At 37.7% G+C, this 18497-nt stretch overlaps 1 protein-coding gene across 1 annotated transcript in view; it reads right to left on the minus strand.

Moving 5' to 3' along the window:
• LOC134529183 (small G protein signaling modulator 2-like) overlaps positions 1 to 16905 on the minus strand; it is a 312573-nt gene extending 295668 nt beyond the window's left edge. The window contains exon 1 of the mRNA XM_063363019.1: positions 16379 to 16905. Within this exon, the coding sequence (XP_063219089.1) occupies positions 16379 to 16394 (16 nt within the window). The 5' untranslated portion in view covers positions 16395 to 16905. The remainder of the gene's footprint in view (positions 1 to 16378) is intronic.
• Positions 16906 to 18497: the final 1592 nt, after the last annotated feature.

Below are 18497 nucleotides of genomic sequence, written 5' to 3' on the forward strand. Positions count from 1 at the left end.
AAACTCCCTTGGGCGCGATGAGATCCAAATTTCAAGGCCGAATTTCAATGCAACGTTTTCGCGAAACATTGTTGTGAAACGTTTCTGACACGAAAATAACAAAGAATATGTACTTAGCCAAAGAGATATAAGAAAGCACTATGCTATGTACATTGCTGGGCTCGTTTTCATTTTCCTCTTTGTGCGATGATTCGTCCCCGCCCAAAAAAAAAAAAATAGAACCGAGAGAGATAGATGAACGAAAGAATAAGGCAGAGAGTGTGCGAATGCCCTTGTTTCAGAAAATAGATATAGGTATCCTATACAGTCAGCTGTGAATGCATTTAATTTTATATTTGCGATGAGCATGCTCGCGTGTCTCCTTGTTCAACTAGAAGTGTAGAGAGCGCTGTTGAGACAGTCCCTGCATTTCCCGCATATATATTCTACCTGTTATGAATTTCATATTTCGTTCAGAGATTTAGCGTGTTCCAAATGGCAGAATTGTTTGAACAAACAGTGAAACGCACAGTTTTTCGTTATGGTATATTTCAACAGTCAGTAATGTTTATTGTTAATTAATCAGTATTAGAAAATTGTCTTATTCTCTCTCTGCAGTTTTATCCCTTACGATATAATTACGAGTCGAGGTTTGAATTGTCAAATAAGTTTCACTTCTATTACGTGTGCGCTCTGTTTATTTTAAATCCCGGTTTTTTTTTCTGAAGCTCTGCCTACCATATGTGTGCGCGGGTAGGCGGGGCCCTTATATGGGAACCTATATATATGCCATTTTTGGTTTAAAAAGTTTTAATATGACTTCTTCTGTCATTTAATACTGAATATCTGCCTTCTTTAATTCAGAGATCACACGTTAAGATATTTTCAACGGCCATAACATACGGTTTATTGACGTAATTACAGTTTCCATTTCCAAAAACGAATTCCATTCTAAACTCCAATGACTTAACAGAGAAATAAAAGTAACAGCCACTCACTAATAACTTCAGCAATACCGCTTTAACGAATCCAAATTTTGCAAATTGAACAATATAAAATTGTTAAAGTCTAACAACTTTTGTAACAATAATGGTGCCTTTCGGTTCCCACCTCTTCTTCTTAGAGGTTGCAGTTTACGTGAGGTACTTCTAACGAATAAGAATGTACGAATATTCGGCTTCTCTTTAAAGTACATAGCTAGCTACATTCGTCCTCCCATCCGGTGACGCAATTTGCTGGGATACGCCTCGGCAGAGGGCTGGCCAAATGGAACGTGCTTGCACCGTGTGCCACTGTTGTGGCCTACCTGGGCGATTTCATGACCGAGTTGATGGGCCGCAGGGGACCGATTTCATCGCCCGCCCCGTCGCGTCACCTGAACAGAATCCCATAGAATTCCACTCACGGGCTCGCATAAAAGCGTCGGTTTACAGCAGTCCTGTCGCCGTGTTGACATTCTTCGGTAGCGCATTGTGGATTCACCCGAACACACCAGCTCCAACCAGTGGGGGGGGGGGGGGGGGTTGAAAGGACGAGATAATCTGTTGAAAGACGTTCACAGGACTGTGTTGATGCCCTTGGTGTCAATTTTGAACACTTCCTGTAGCATGACACGTACTTTGGGCAGAGTACCACGCCCAACTTCCAGGCAGGTCTCTTCGCCAACTGTATCTTTGGAAGAAAATTTCTCGGAAGAGAAGCTAGAGAAGCTGATTCGTCTGCAGTTTTGCGAATGTTTTATTCAGCAAATATTATGTAAAATGATACCTTCATGTGGTTCTGTATTTTTCGAACAACCAACCTTGTGCAACATCGAAAACTTTCGGGAAGTTACTTACATTATTTTTTAAGGTTTATTAATTAACCTGGGCTTCATGGTGGGTGGTATGAAAGGAGACAAGACTTATTACTAAAAGTATCATAATCATTCTCGAATCCAGTTATTGAAGACGGCCTAAGTCTGATCTCGTGCCACTGCTAAGCCCTCCGGTTACAACCAGCCCAGAAAAATAATTGGTTTTCTAATTCACATCAGTTTTAATGTTAATCAAAGTTACGCGCTTACCCCTCATAGTTGATAAGTGACAATTAATAATTCAAGCAATGATCAATGATTATCTGATTTTAAAAAAAACTGCATATGATATAACACTCGTGTCTAATTTTTTCCTTCACTACATAGTTCTTTAAAACAGCTGGTCCAGTTTTCATCGATAACCGTGATGTGTCATTTACAGTAAACCAATTAGGTCCACACAAGTCACACTGAGAGAAATGTTTGATTTAACAAAGTGTTTGAATTTAGTCAAACAAAAGAGAAAGTTGACTAACACAATAATTTAGTTGCAAAAGGAAGATTTTTTTGACTCATTAAGGTTTTCCCCCGACTAAAATGTAAAATACTCTATATTCATCTGTCATAAAAGTGCCCAAAAAAGAAGTAAACCAATTGTTTAGTTTAATTTTCAAAATCATAAAAACAAGTTGAGAGCAACGTGATTCAGGAACAAAAACGTAACGAATAAGCGAGGTTTACCTAGCGCTGTGTGATCGCTGCTCCCTGAGATAGTGACACAGCCGCTTTAAGGGGCCCGTCTGGTCGGAGTGTGATTTAGCGAGGCGGGTTGATAAGCGCGACGCTCGCTGGTGCTTCTAGCGCGGTATCGCCTCTAAGCACAAGTCTCTGAACTGGCGCGCAGTATTCTCGTCGTCATGGAATAACTGAAATTTGAGCGGTGATCGTAAAATTATATGGCGGAGGAATGAACATAAAGGTGTAATGCAAGTCTTTTAAGTGCTTTCGAGAAACTGTACCGGTTGTTTTACACCTAAAATTTACTCTGAAAACACACATTTTAGTCATTTTAAACTCTTCTAAAAATACACTTTAAAAACTTAATCCGAAATCAAAAGTACTTTTCGGCCCCTAGCGAATTCTTAATGCTTTTCGTAAACAGACCCCACACGGATATCTTGAGTAGTTTTAAAATCGCGTTGTGTTTCCTGAAGCTCTGCACAACTCATGTGTGCCTGGGTAGACGGCGTCCATAAGCTACGGTCACACAGGGTGCTATGCTCGCTATGTTCGCGATGTTCGCTACTCTAGTAAAATATATCCGGCTGTATCCCAGGTGTCACTGGCCACACAAAGCTGTGTTCGCTATGTTCGCTATGTTAGCGACGTCGCCAGGTGTTTGGTTCTCGGCTAATTTTCTAAAACGTCGCTGACTTCGCGCATGCGCAGATAAACAAAAACAACTGTTTTCGCGCGGAATTGTGCTGTACTTCTGCGCTTGGTTTTTATGAAATTTAATTTCTCTCAGTATTGTGCTTTAAATAGTCAATTCGACAGAAAAGTTAATTGAAGATAACGATAATATTCATGTTTATGAAATAAATTTTATCCATGTTTATTGAATAAATCGATGGAAGAATATAGAAGGTAGGATATGCAGTACAATGCCTAGGATTTTATTCCAAGGAAATGCTATTAAACTTAGTTGAATTAATCTTGAAATAATCCATAAATTTGGTTTCGTCCTCACTAGCAACTGCTTCATCAAATGAAATGCTTCAAATTCTTTTGTTTTTATATTAAATTCATGAACCCATTTATTTTAACGTTCATATAATGTGAGAGCGAGCAGAATATTATCATATCCCTCATATCATATCACTCGAATCCCACAGCATGCGTCTCTCCGACATCCCGAACTAGACTATCCTGTCTGTCCACCTGGCGCAGCAAACACAGCGAACATCGCGAATATAGCGAATATCGCGAACATAGCGTAGCTTTCTGTGTGGCCTCGGCTTTATGCACGCGGTGTCCTTCGCTGGCGCCCCTAGAAATCGCTCGTTATTGGAAAATTACTGAACATTCAGATGACTAGGATATTTGAAAGTATGTTACGATGGGGGCATGTGAAATAAGTTGTGCAATGGTATCTCTTCGTAATTTTTCACCTTATTCTTATGACTGGCCTGACTTCGAATAGGATTAAATTTTGCACATTTGGCATTCAAAATTAGACGCAAATTACTGTATGCGTCTGATTTAGTAAAAAAACTACTCCCATCCTACATCCACCAGTAGTTTAAATTTCTAAAATAAAACTTTTTTTTTGTATTCAATTTACTCGCTCTAAAAAAATAGACGTCACTTTACTTCAGTTCAATAACCATTGCTCTAACTCGCTGGCCGTATTCCAGAACATGTCCAAACCCAATCCCAGTAAAAATCCCTACACACGCTCCGACACGACAGCCCAACCGTCGGGACAACCGCTGTCGGCCCCGCCGGCGCCGGTTGGATCGTGTGTAGAGACGTTGTGTCATGAAAACTGTCGGACCCAACGGTCGGGCGGTCGTGTCGGGCGAACCATCCAACCTCCAACCGCCCCGCCCCTATCTCTGACAGGTTGTAGCGTGTGTAGTGAGTGTTGTTGTCCCGACTTGCAAGCCGACCCGACCCTTCAGTCTGCTTTTAGGAGTCAGTGTCCCCACGCGATGTCTACGGAATCTGAAAAAGTTGTGATTGTGGAACTTCTTGAGTTCTGGAAAGAGTGCCGGTGTCTATGGGACTTGGAAGACAAAAACTATTCAAACAGGGACCGAAGAAATGACTGTTATAATTCATTATTACAAATATATAAGAAATGTATGCCGGAAGCATCAATAAGTACTATCAAGAAGAAATTGGAAAACATGCGAACTGCTTACAAAAGAGAAGCACGGAAGGTAAGTACATAAATCAGCATTTTTATTAAAACATTTTAAAACCATTCCTGTAGTTATCTATACCTTTATTTACATATGACTTCCTATAGATCAAAAACGTGTAGTATGCAGAATAAATATGTATAATTTACGAGTATAGTAAAATTTGTTGGATTCAATGATGGTTTTATCTGTAGTAATTAATTTTGTGCAATTAACTATCGCTGGTTTTCAGCCTAGGAATTAAATGAGAACAAACAAATTAATTTTGGTATATTGCTTTTAATACTCTTATAAATTCCATATAAAACAAATGTCTTTAGACATCTGTAACTTAATAATCCCTTATTTACGATAGTTAAATAAACCAATATACAATTAAATGTTATGATGATGTACCACATGATATATATCTATTGAAAAACTGTAAAACTGAATTTTGAATATTTTCATAACTATGTATTGATAAGCTACACATTAAAAAGTATTTACATAGTTAATTGCAAGTGAAATTTTGAATACATGCATTGGAATTTCAAATTACACAAAACCAGGGGTCATTATTGTAAACATGAAGGATAAAACAGTTCACTTTTTGGTGCAGGTCACGGCAAGTGAAACTACCGGATCTGGGTCTGACCAAGTATACACACCAGTATCTATTGACATTTCTTGATGAAACGGAACTGTTACCGGGGGAACAGAGACTTTAGAAGACGAATCATCGCAAGACACTGAGGAGAATGTAAGTAACTTGTTATTGTTTTTTATTGTAGAACTCTAATCATGTTTTCTTGGAAGGGCACACTCCCCTCATTACTGAAGTAGTAAGTGAATATTTGACGCACTTCCTTTCCTTCTTCATACCGATCCCTGGAATTAGACTGAGATAGTGACACCATTGGTGCTACTTCTCGCCACTCGGCCGGATGACATGCACAGTTGTTAGTATCCTCTCGATCAAATGACAACTCAGTTACATAAAAAAGGTTTTTTTTTCTATCAAGAAATTATGTAAAACATAACAGGCTAAAATGATCATGTCAACTGTTTCCATGCTTAACGAGATTGTGGTATGGAACACCCTAAATCTAGTAGCTAAAATGTCGAAGGCATTCTCTACAACTCTTCTCGCACGAGAGTGTCTATGATTCTAAAATGCGCTCTTCGTGTGATATGTTTTTCAAGAGATACGGTTTAAGAAAATGTTTGTTGAGGCCAAAAGCACTGTCGCCCAGGAATACATAGGGAACGTTGTTATTAGTTCCAGACAGTGGGCTAGGAGGTGGTAAGCCTAGTTCATTTTTTAACAGTTTCTTGTAGAAAAGAGTGTTTTGGATTACTTTAGCATCGGAGACACACCCATTCGTACCTGCATGTACATAAAGGAACTCGTATTTTGGGTTGACAAATGCAAAAAGTATTTTACTGAAAAATTTCTTGTAATTGTAGTACAAGCTTCCGCTTCTTGTTGGCTTTACGATCGCAACATGCTTTCCATATGCAGCGCCAATAGCGTGACTGAAGTTCCACCTGTTTGAAAATTCTCGTTCTATTTCTTTCCACCCATTTTCAGACGATGGTATCTGAAATTTAATAAAAGAATAAACATTAACAAAATGTCAATATTTCTATCATAATTAAAAATCATTATCCGAATATTATTCATGAATTTGAAAATTAATTAATAGCGTAATATTTTTAACCAGCCCTTTAAAAATGGCAAATCACAACTCAACCCCAGTTTAATTCAACGGTCTTTTTTTATTAATAATAATTTTATTTTTCAGGTAACTGTTGAGCCAAGTGAAATGGAAGGTTCCACACAGACTTCAACTCATATGACTCCGTCGCAGCAACGTAAAAGGCTTCGAACTTCATCGGAAAAAAAGAGAGTCTAGTGAACACGGCTCATGCTTTGCTAGCTTCCAAAGATGATAAGTGGGAGGTCATCGGCAAGTCTTTAGGTTTGCAGTTGAAGGAACTAAGTACTGACCAACAAGACATAGCCCAAAAGTTGATGGCAGAACTTATATTTTACGGAAAACGTGGTCGTTTAACTGATAACACTTATATTAATTTAAATACCCATCATTTCAATAATTTACCCAACACTTTCCTTCACCTTCCCCTTCTCGATGTCAGTACCCGTATTCATCAACTCCTTCACCTGCTTCATCTATGATGACTACAACACATGTAACAGCAGCAACACAACAACCATCTAACTTTTCAAACCCCACAGTGGATAACCAACCATTCGGTTATTATACATGAAATAAATAACTGTGAACACTTTTCACTTACTTCTTAATTCAACTGTGCAAACTAATGAACAACTTTCTTACTATCTGATTTAATAACACAAATGTATCAATGTATTTGTGTATTTTATTATTTTTTAGCTGTAATCTTTATGTATTACCTTAGTTTTTCAAATATATTATGTCAAATAATCATGTGGATCATTTATTCATAATACCCCACCAGTAAAAATCACCATGATTTATGTATTTATCATGTTGTTATCATTTGGAAATATATCTGTTACTGTATATCATTACCTTAATGTATTCCTTTAAGGTGTTGTATATGGTTTGGCAAGTTTCGGGAATGATAGATGACAATAGTTGTGGAGATATTGCAGTACTAAACTTAAGGTCTTCTAGTGATCTTCCCGTAGCTAAATAACGGAGCGTTACAACAAGCCTCTCCTCAGCAGATACGGATTCTCTCATTACCGTATTTTTCTTTCCTATGAAGGGTCTGACCTTACCAAGGAGCTCCATAAAACAATCCTCATCCATCCTCATGAAATTACGATAATCGTCTGCACCTAACTCCTTCACAAGTTTCATATGGTTGAAGCACTTCCTCTTTAGCAACCAGGCCTTAGACCACACACTTCTCTTCTTTCTACGTCCTTCATCTGTAAGAATCACCGCACACAAAGCTACACCAATTTTTTGATGTTTAGATAGATAAGGAGACATTGAAAGAGAACTTCACACGTCAAACACTTGTTCTAAACTGGTCTGGCGGTGGTCGTCAACCCGAGCGACCTTGTTTGGTTGGTGCGTGTGTGGGGGAGGCCCCGACACGACGGTTGGGACCAACTGTTCGTGTCGGGCAGCCGTGTCGGAGCGTGTGTAGGGCCTTTAAGTAAACAAACCAGCAACTGTTTAAATAAACAGTAGTGCCCTGCGCGAGGCTATAAACTGGTTTCAACGCATTCCAGCGAACGTTTCCTAACCACCGATGAAATTGTTACGGCAAAAATACTATAGATTGCAGCACCATCGAAAAAAAATATATATAAACACCTGTCTAATTCTCTCGCGTACTTTTTAGGGTTGCGATTATTTATTGTTATGACCATTAAAGTGTACAAAATATATTCCATGTTAGTTTCGCTCTCATAAAGTTTCATTTGGCACACCAACACGCTTGGTACGTCTGCCAATGATCACAAAAATGACTAGACACGAGATAATGGCGCCAAACGCGGGTCCGTCATCTGGACGAAATCAACGAAAAAGTGAGCTCTTCGCATGCGAGGAATTTAGGCAACAAATCTTCATCGGATGGGACACCAAAATACGTTCTTAAAAATAAGGGACTAACCGTGTCCTATCGTGCACTAGGAATACGGGGTTAGGGTACAGGTGTAGCATATTCAGCACCTAAACCCTTATATTTGTGTCTTGGAATACTGGCCTAAAAGTTTGTTATCGGTGCTTGACGTCCCGAAGATGTTTGCAGGAAGATAGTACGGCCACACGCCAGTTGAATGCACCACACTACGGATTGATTTCGGGAAACAATGGGAAACAGAAAACCTTATGGCCGGATCGAGATTCGAACCTGGCTCATCTTGGAATACGAGTCCATTGTCCTACTTCTGCTCCAACTTACTGCGACGAGGAAGTTAATGCATTTGAATTAACGGAAGGAAGGTTTACTGTCTCGTTGACATCGAAGTCACTGAAGACAGACGGAAGATACAGCAGCGAAGGAAAGCATCCGCCACGCTTCCTACCAGCGAAACATTCTGGTCGGGCTTAATTCCTGGTGACGTCAAACCCAGATATTTCGTGGAAACGTATGAAAAAGAGAAGAGCCAGCAATACATATCTTTGAGCTAAAATATTTTACTAATTATATCTGCATTGTTATATATAAAAATGTAGTTACGGACTACTCAATGAAAAGTGAACCTCAAATAAACGAGTAATTGTTCGTAATTGCAGATAACTGAATCTTCGTGGAAACTTCGTCGACTTATCTCAGCCTGGTTCTCTGTTCTGTTGTCAACTGTAAACATGTAAGTTTACGGAAGAAGAGATTTTTTTCTTTTGACAACCAATTTGTAAGGCTTTGTTAACAATCCAGCATAAATTTGTGCGATTGTGTTTAAAACAAGTAAACTCACTACTCTTAATATTATGAATATACATTCAGGATGAGTTTGAATTCCGACAAACTTCGGCTGCATGTTTATCATGAAAAATAAGTAGAAAACCTCTGTGCGACTTATGGTATAAAGCAGGGGTAAATTCAACGATGAGTCTTGATGAAGGGGGGGGGGGTGTTTGCCGTTCAGATAATCACAGAAAAACATTACCAAATAAGTCAGGGACTTACTTCCGAAAACACAGAACAAAATTGACAAAACCTTGTTTATGGAAACCCCGGCACAGAATATCCTATATAGAATAAACCAATTGATGATACCAACTTAATACACATAATTCGAAATTATTAACCTAAAAAAATAATTACAATTATAAAGCTAGATTCATTATTTTTATAACAATTCCGATGTAGTATAGTGTAATACTTGGGGCATTAAAAAGGCCATGGGCAAATAATCTGAGAGTAATTTCATCCTATTCAGAAAAAAAACCTTCGATTGCTTCTAAACCGGATAATTACAAAATTTAGATAACCTAGAAATACTACATTACTGAAAGTAAATCTTAAATGCTTGGAGACTTCCCTCCTTCGCAATAAAATTTAATTGAAAATCTAAACCATGATATGTGGCTGTAAAACATTTTTCGTGACTCATGTAAAATGTATGAAAATGGAATAATGAAATAATCAAGCCACAGGAATAAGCTATGCATTCAATAATAGTATAGAAATTAGATAGGCCTACACAAAGACAATGCATTAATTCATATTTGCTTACAGCCAAATTTATATAGTCCAGTATATTTTAAAGTTAAAAATTTCCAGTGACGAGATTTCAACCACCTCAAAAATTACCCCTTAAATTTCACATCCGTGCGCTCTGCCGCCGCGCCACAGAGAATATTGGAATCTAGGAAGGAGACTATGTAATATCAGTAGTGTATTTTCAGGTTTCTTTCATATTTTAAACCATGCTGCAGTAATCCTTGCATCAAACAGCTCACAGAAAACATGGTTTACCGAAACAACACTCACTACCACGGTCATGCTGCTTGTTTACTTTTACAGCACTCGAAACTATCTCGGACACTGCAGTTACCAAGCAGTGTTGCCAAATTCATATTGAGAAATTCCTCGAAAAAAAAGCATAAACCTCCCATTAAAGATATACTCCACCATATACACTTAAGTAACCAAGCGGTGTTCCGAACTTCATGTTGATAAATTCCTTGAAAAAGGCACAGGTAAATTTCTCATTAATGATACGAAACATTTTTTTCCAATATATACTTTGATAATTGTATAAGTGTTGGTATAAATTAATAGCATTCAATTATTTTGTAAGGTTTGGCTCTTTAGAAGGGGGGGGGGGAGGAATTTCCGCTCTTTAGTGGTGGGGGTCAGTCTGCCAACAGCCACCATGGAGGAACGATCGGTCGCCATTTTTATTTTTCCCTCACCGAGCCGTAACATCATAATTCAAAATGGCTCACATTACATCCTCATTCTCAAGGTCATGACCTCGGAGGCTTAGGTAGGCTTGTAGATATGATTCTTAAGCCTTATTACGGACTTTTAAAGTTTTGGCATTTTTGAGGACTAAAACGGGAAATTTTCCCTCATAAAGGGAATTTTTCCCTCGTAATAGAATTTTTTTTTAATTTTTCCATTCTCTAAGATTTTTTTCTCTTCAGACAACAGGAAATTTTGGTGGATTTTGGTGAATTTTGGGCACATTTAGGGTCTTTTGAACAAATTTTTGCAAATTTTGAAGGTCAAGGTCATGGATAAGGTCAAAGGTCATTTGTTAACATCAAGGAATATCAGGAGAGGGATAAGGAGTGTCAGGAGATTTTGTACAGCATTGTAGAAGGAACATATTTTAAATAAAGGTTCGGTAGGGTTAACTACCAAAGCAGGCAATTTTCGTATTTTTGCTCCAGTGGAGGTTCGTAGTATGATTATTTATTATTATCATCACAATAATTTTTTTTGGCGGTCATATTAGGAGTGATAAAACCATAGATCGGATTAATGGATTGTGTACTTGGCCAGGTCTGCGTAAGGAGGTAGAGAAGAAAGTAAAGTCTTGTTTAAATTGCCGGAAGGTAAAATCACGTAATGTTAAGTACGAAGGTAAAGGTGCTACTAACGTAGCTAGTTACACTAGGGAACTTTTGTATCTTTGCCACGAACCACCTCGAGTTATACAACTATCTTGGTAGGTGTAGACAGTTTAATAAATTTTGTCTTTTCTTTCTTCTGAGAAACATTAAGGCTAGTGTAATATGTCGACACCTGGGAAAATATTTGTTTCCCAATTTTGGACCACCTGTTTCCATAGTATATTATACCTCCACCTATTTCTCAACAGTAGTGCTGAAAAATATGTTGTTTACATGGGAAAGTAAGCTAGTACACACTACCCCCTACCATCCCCAAGATAATATCATGGAAAGATATTACAGGACTTTGAAGGCCCCTCTCTCGTTAGGGCTATTTAAGATATCAAATTCACAACAGATGTGTCAGAGGTACTGGAGGATCTTGACCAACCATTGAAAAAGTACAAAGTCTATGTGGGGCAACTTAAACACATTAGCACTTAAAATTTTTTTTACATCTCTCTCTTTCTCTCTCAAGTATGATTAGGTTATTAAACGTTTGATGTTTTTGTGAAATTAGAATTTTTTTGTTATAGGCTTACTCTCTCTCGAAGTAGCTAATTAGTGTTTTAAGATTGTATAGAGCTTTGTTACCAGTATGATGTGCTAAAAGTTGAACTTATGAGATTATTTACGATTATTTATGAAGTAGGACCCATAATATACATTGTGTATATTGTATGTAAAGCTAAGTGCTACAATATGTTTGTTATCTAGTCAATTTTTGTGATATGTTAAATACCTATGCTATTGGATCTAGTAAAGAAGGTTTATCTGTGAAATAGTTGTCAGTGTACTCTTTGTGAAATAATGGTATGAACATTATATGATCATAATATTTGGATCTTGCGTTATCTATCTCTTTATGCACATTTTTTTTGGGAATACTAGGATACTAAGGACTCTCTCTTTTCTACTCTCGTCTCTCTTTTCTCCTCTGGTCTCTCTTTTCTCCTCTGGTCTCTCTTTTCTCCTCTGGTCTCTCTTTTCTTCTCTGGTCTCGCTTGTTCTGGGAATGATTGTACTCTACGTACAAAGACATCAGCTCCATGAAGACTTGGACCAACACCTTCAGGTTTATAACCCACTTCGCAGAAGCACACCAGCCACCATCTACGACATCAGAAAGCCAGTTCCAGAACCAGCAACTACATCAGCACCCATGGCAGCTCCAGCACCAGCAGGTACCCTCGTCCGTTTCCTTTTTTACTTCGGCTTATAGGCCTGTGGAGACACTGGCAAGAGAAGAAGTGATTTAAGACTGGCCACCACAAGAATTTTCATCACCAGCAAGAAGATGCCCTCCTGCAAAGAAGTTTTAGGGGAGAAGGGTGTGACCATGTGTATTGGTCACGAGACGTTTCGTGTTAATTTTCTGCATTAAAAAAATTTAAGGACACGAGCGAATCATAACCTTACCTTTTTACCATGCGGAATCATCATCTTGTGACATAACAAGTCATAGATAGGCTACTGCTGTGTGCTGTTTAAGAAAGTACCCTTCAAGCAAAATCATGAGGGTTCCTTCCAAAACAGCTTCAAACTCAGGGATACCAATCGAGATTTTAGCAAGAAGAATACAACCGGAAGACTCGCCTGTGTATCGATTGTTTGGAATACAATTAAGAACCTTCTAGAACTCTCTGTAACCGTCCCAGACATTATTTTCCATCTTAGAGAGTTGAGAGGCAATATGAGGGTGATAAGGAGGAATTAAGGTTATAAATACTCGAGGTTTTAGGCAGTTCAGTCCCTAAGGAGCAGCAAGGACCATCAAAATGATGTCACCATGAACCAATGACATTAGAAAGAGGAGAAAAGAGGGAGGGGGGCCACGAAATTATGGAGGTTATAGGAGAGCTTAGTATAATTTTTGTGTTTGTTATTTTCTTTAATGGCCAGTAATTTTTCTAAGTTTGAAATGTTTGCTGTTGTAAAAGGTTACTGTAAATTTCACTATGTTTTCTGACACATTTTTCCTTGGTATTTTGTGTGTGATGCACCTGGTAAATTAAAGTAAATGTAAGTTGTTGTTTTTTGGTGCTCATAATACTCTGCAATTGTTTGCACTTTCTGCACCTTCTGTGCTGCTTACTTGGGCACAATATGTGTTTCAGAGTAGTAAAAGTACCGTAACTCTCAAAAAACAGAAATTATTTGTAATTGTATATTGTGTTATTTTTCATAGATTTAAGCTGACATCTTTAACGGTTAAAAACGTTTGACATAAATTCGTGTTATTAAAAAAATATATATAAAATCAATGTACCTGAAAAACATGTATATCTGATCATATTTTTGGGGTTGTTTATGGAATGTTTTGCATATATATTTACAATTGAATAGAATTAATGGAACTTACTTGTTTTGTCGTGTTAATGTTCTGCCATCTTTTAAAGTTTTCAGTATTTAGGTTATATCCTTTGAGTTTTTTAATATGCAGGTTAGGCCCCATCTGGGTAAGCACGTGTGTACCTACCTTGTGATTGGGGTAAACGAGTAGTGCTTGCAGTGAGTGTTTGGGACCAGATGGAACCGGCCTCATATTTACAATAAAAATATTGTTCAACCACAACTTCCAAGATGTACACTAGTCTTGGGAAGCACTTTAGACCATAAGTCGTATGTATGTTTTCAACTTATTTTGTAGTGATGAACCTGCAGCCGAGTTCGTCTGTTGAATTCTGAATGTGCACAGGTACGAAGCATATCGGTAGGCCAAATAAATATTTGTAATGGCAAAACTATTTAGAATTCATTTTTTTTTTTAACTTAAATGGTCACAAAAAGAAATAACACAGAGTTTTATATTATATAATAATCCTGGGGTTACAATTTACAGAACCCAATTTTTTTAAACAATATTTTATGGCTGTTTAGCTCAGTGGTTAAGTGCATGGTAAATGAATTCATGTTTCTAGGTTTGAAAGACGTCACTGCACAATACATTTTAAAAACTTTTTTTCTATCAATTCCTATTTTATTATTGTAATTAAAAACTATATTTAAAAAAAGTCCAATTTTATTATTTTTTTTTTTTTAGTTTAACTAATTGTTATAATAACTTTAAATGCATAGCATGGCTCAGGCCGTTGTTTTGGTTATTTCATACAGGAGGAAATATGACATATTTTTTATTTCTAATAAAACATATCTTACAAACACAATCTAAGTGACTTATAGGGTGTGTGTTTACATATTATATAAATAAGTGTGTGCGTGTGTGTATAAATATATTTTCGCAGGTATATTAAAATAAGCTTTTATGTTTTTATTATTGTTTGTTTTGCTACAAAAATATGATCACTTTTATTCCAAGCTTGATGAAATTTTGTACGCTTGTTCTTCAATAAAATAGAAATGTCATTTTCCACATCAGCTTTCTAAAGCTGACCCCATATCCCTTTCTCGCACTTTAAAGTGGAATTTTGGTACCTATTTCTTGGTGAAATTGTGCACAACTGACGTTCAATATAAGAGGAAAATTACCGTATACATTATATTTTGAAAAAAAAAGTAAGATCACTGTTTACATGAGACTCGTTAAAAAAAACCACCCCATTCCACTTTTCACCTCTTATACTTGAGTTTTGCTACCTTTTTGATTAAATTCTGCACACTTTACTTAATTTTTTTCTACATTTAATTTTGAAAAAAAAATTAAGATGTTTGTCTACATAATATTTAGAAAAACCACCCCATACTACATTCCCACCCCTTTAAAAAGGAATTTTAACACTTCTTGACATTGGCGTCACAACCGGGGGGGACGGGGGGGACACGTCCCCCCCCCCCCCCCAATAATAAAAGTCTTCAATTTCGTCCCCTCCAATAATATATTTAGTTTCGTAGTTATATTATTCATATGATTTCTGTGATATAACCCATATGTTGCGCATGGTGCATTTAGTCCAATCGTGGTAATGTGAGCACTGTGTTTTTACAAATTTGTTCTCTGAAAATATTTAGGAAAGAAAAATGCTTAAAAACCACCTTTTTGCACCTTGAAACCCCAAATTTTCCCGGGGGAGGACCCCCGGAACCCTCGCTTTTTTCTCAGGGGATGGATATTCCTCAACAACTAAATCAATTGCAGTCCCCCCCCCCCCCCAAAAAAAAAATTTATATATCCTTGCGAAGCCCATGCTTCTTGATGAAATTTTGCACATTTGCATTCAAGATAAGAAGCAAATTACTGTCTACGTCTTATTTAGTAAAAAACTACTCCCATCCTCAATCCACCAGTAGTTTATATTTCTAAACTAAAAGGTATTTTTGTATTCAATTATCTCTCTCTAAAAAAAATAGACGTCTCTTTACTTCAGCTCTATCACCATTGTGCTGTAAAATATTTTGCTATTATAAAAGTAAAATAATCAAAATTTGATAGTATTTGTAACAATTAATTTTTAAAATAGTTTAAAGTATTAAATAGAAAAGTTCGTAGTAAAAATTACATTTTAGAAGTACGGTTTTAATGTGTTTCGAACCACTTCATTTCTGATCCAGTGCACTTAAATTGGTGGTTGGGAACAATTCTGATGTAAGTGATGTACCTAATTATGGTTGGATTTTTGACCAACAAAAAATCCATTCCTAAAATTTAATAATCACAGCTAAGTTTAAGATGTACTTTTCACGATGTAAATATTGAAGAAATATGTTATATCCAAGCAAAAATATTTGTTGTTAGTTTAAACTCCAGTTGATTCCCTTCAAGAATATCAAATTAGCCTATGACAACAAGCTATTTTCCAAAAATAAAACATTAATACCATGGTTCTTATCCGAAGCAAATTTTTGTTTAATATACACTCATATGTAAACGGATGAATGTTTACCGACTTTAGAAGTGAGATATGAGACTTTTTGTTGATTAATGGAAGCGACAAATCGATATAGGTCATCGTTTGCGCACAAAATGGTTTAATTTACACTGACAAGTTAGATACACCCCTGGCCATAATAAAATTAAATATTAATTATTTTGGTATACTCGAAAAATTATCAATAAAACTAACTTCACGAATCGAAACGGGGGGGAAAAATACTCCTACTTCACTCTTCGAAATAATGAAACGGGTGGAGTCTTGAATTACCTGATGAAGACGTCATCTTGAACAGCTAGGTCAGTACCGTGTTGCTTCGCACGTATTTTCAAACGTCCACCACCGGCGGTGGCAACTGATTGTCGGGCACTTGATATTTCTGCTAAAACCGTAAACACGTAACTTGCCTGTTCACTCTTTTTTTGTCTACTATTAAATCATTAAAAAAAAAATACAGGCGTGTAAATTACGAGTTTGCGGAACAAAAATCGCTAGCACAAGTCACACCGCGTTGAACATCATTCCACTCTGCTTTGTTCGCCGGGAGTGTCGGAGTGCAGGAAGCGCCTCGCCTTGCAAGTGCGCACTACCCGGTACCTGGCAACTGCGGGCGAACCCCCTCCACCGGACGCGAGGTGGCAGATGGAGATATCCGCCTCAGCTGTTCGCAGGCTCTGACCCCTACCAACATTCACCCCTCTCCCCTAACCATCCTTTCCCCCGCGCGGCTAACATGTCCCAAGAGCGCACCATAGCGCAGCGATCGATGGCGCGCCGGCCTGCACTCGTTCTACACTGTTCCTCCGCTAGCACGGCCGGATCCAGGCCCGCCTTCGCCTGGGGCAGGAACTATGATCAGCTCCTCCCCAACCAATAAACGTGCCCTTCATCCGTGCACAACATACAAGTTTAATTTCATCAAACCCCGCGTTTAAGGCTACCTCCTTCGCATTTGTTGTTCTGCCACGCGTATTTTCACTGAGTGTAATATAATTGACGGGTGTAAGGGGGGGGGGGGGGGGTTAAATTTCGCGCAAGTGATGATAATCACGAAAAATTTAGCGCCTTTTTACATGCCATGATATTGCACTAAGCGAATATCTGTTGAAAATATTTGCGGCAGAACAGCAAATGCAAGTGAGGTTTCAAGTGAAAATTTTAGAATTGGAAATAGACATTAAATTAAAAAACAAAGTGACGAAAAAAAGGAAAAATCCACATAACATGGTAGAACGAGTTAAGTGCGCATTTTATTTCACGTAAAGTATTTATAACAAAATATTATAGTGTTCAGGGGTCATTGGAAACCCAAAATATTAAAACAAAAATGTTTAAATTGTGTTACTTTATTATATTACGATATTGAAATATAATTTGACGAAGAACGGCCTCTACCCAAGCATGCCACGCCATCTCACTGGAAACTGAGTAATTAAGTTCTACATTGACTACATGATTATTTATAGTGAGTTAAATTCAAATATTTGTAGGTAGTGTGTAATTATTTTTCTATATTTGCGTTGTATTTCATCTTTTTTGTAGTCTTCAAAATCATTTTTTGGCCCATCCTACGTCCCCTATGGCGTCAGGGACAGGCTGTCCCCCATGACAGCCTACAACCTATATCTGTTCACCTCCCTAACACACCTAGATCTGATCCCCTTCCTACCGCACCTAGATATGTCCCCGTTCCTACCGCACCTAGATATGCCCCACTTCTCCACCTAGATATGTCCCCCTTCCTGTCGCACCTACATCTTTTCCCCTTCCTGCCGCACCTAGATTTTTCATTCTTCCTGCCCCACCAAAATCTGTCCCTATGCTACACCTAGATTTGTCCCCTTCCTCCACCTAGATCTGTCTCCCCTCCTTCCGCACCTAGATCTATCCCCCCTGCCCCACCTATATCAGTCATACTTCCTGCCCCACCCATATCTGTTCCCCTTCCTTTCGCACCTAGATCTGTCCCCTTTCGTGTCGCCTAGATCCGTCCCTGTGCACGAACTGCGCATTATTTTCTTTTCGGTCGCCACCTGAACAGAGCACGCTTTTTGAAACAAGTACCCTGCTAAATATTCTGTCTATACGCGATTAAGCTACTTGTCCTAATATGCTATCAGAACAGCTGCTAGAACTTTTATTTTAGTAGAAATTTGAGCCTGTTATTGAAAGAAATAACTACCATAATTTTGTTTCATATAAAGTTTCGAATTCATTTTATTGCATTGAAGTCTCTCAAAATCAAGTTATATTACTTTTTATAAGCGATAATGATGCAGAGATGACGATAGCAGGTTCTAGGATCCTTACTCAAATGTTGCTATGTGCAAAAAATTTCCATTATTAATTTTATTTGTTTAACTAGTTAATAACAAATTATAAAACAAGC

The sequence above is a fragment of the Bacillus rossius genome, chromosome 2, assembly GCF_032445375.1.
Source record: "Bacillus rossius redtenbacheri isolate Brsri chromosome 2, Brsri_v3, whole genome shotgun sequence".
Taxonomy (NCBI): domain Eukaryota; kingdom Metazoa; phylum Arthropoda; class Insecta; order Phasmatodea; family Bacillidae; genus Bacillus; species Bacillus rossius.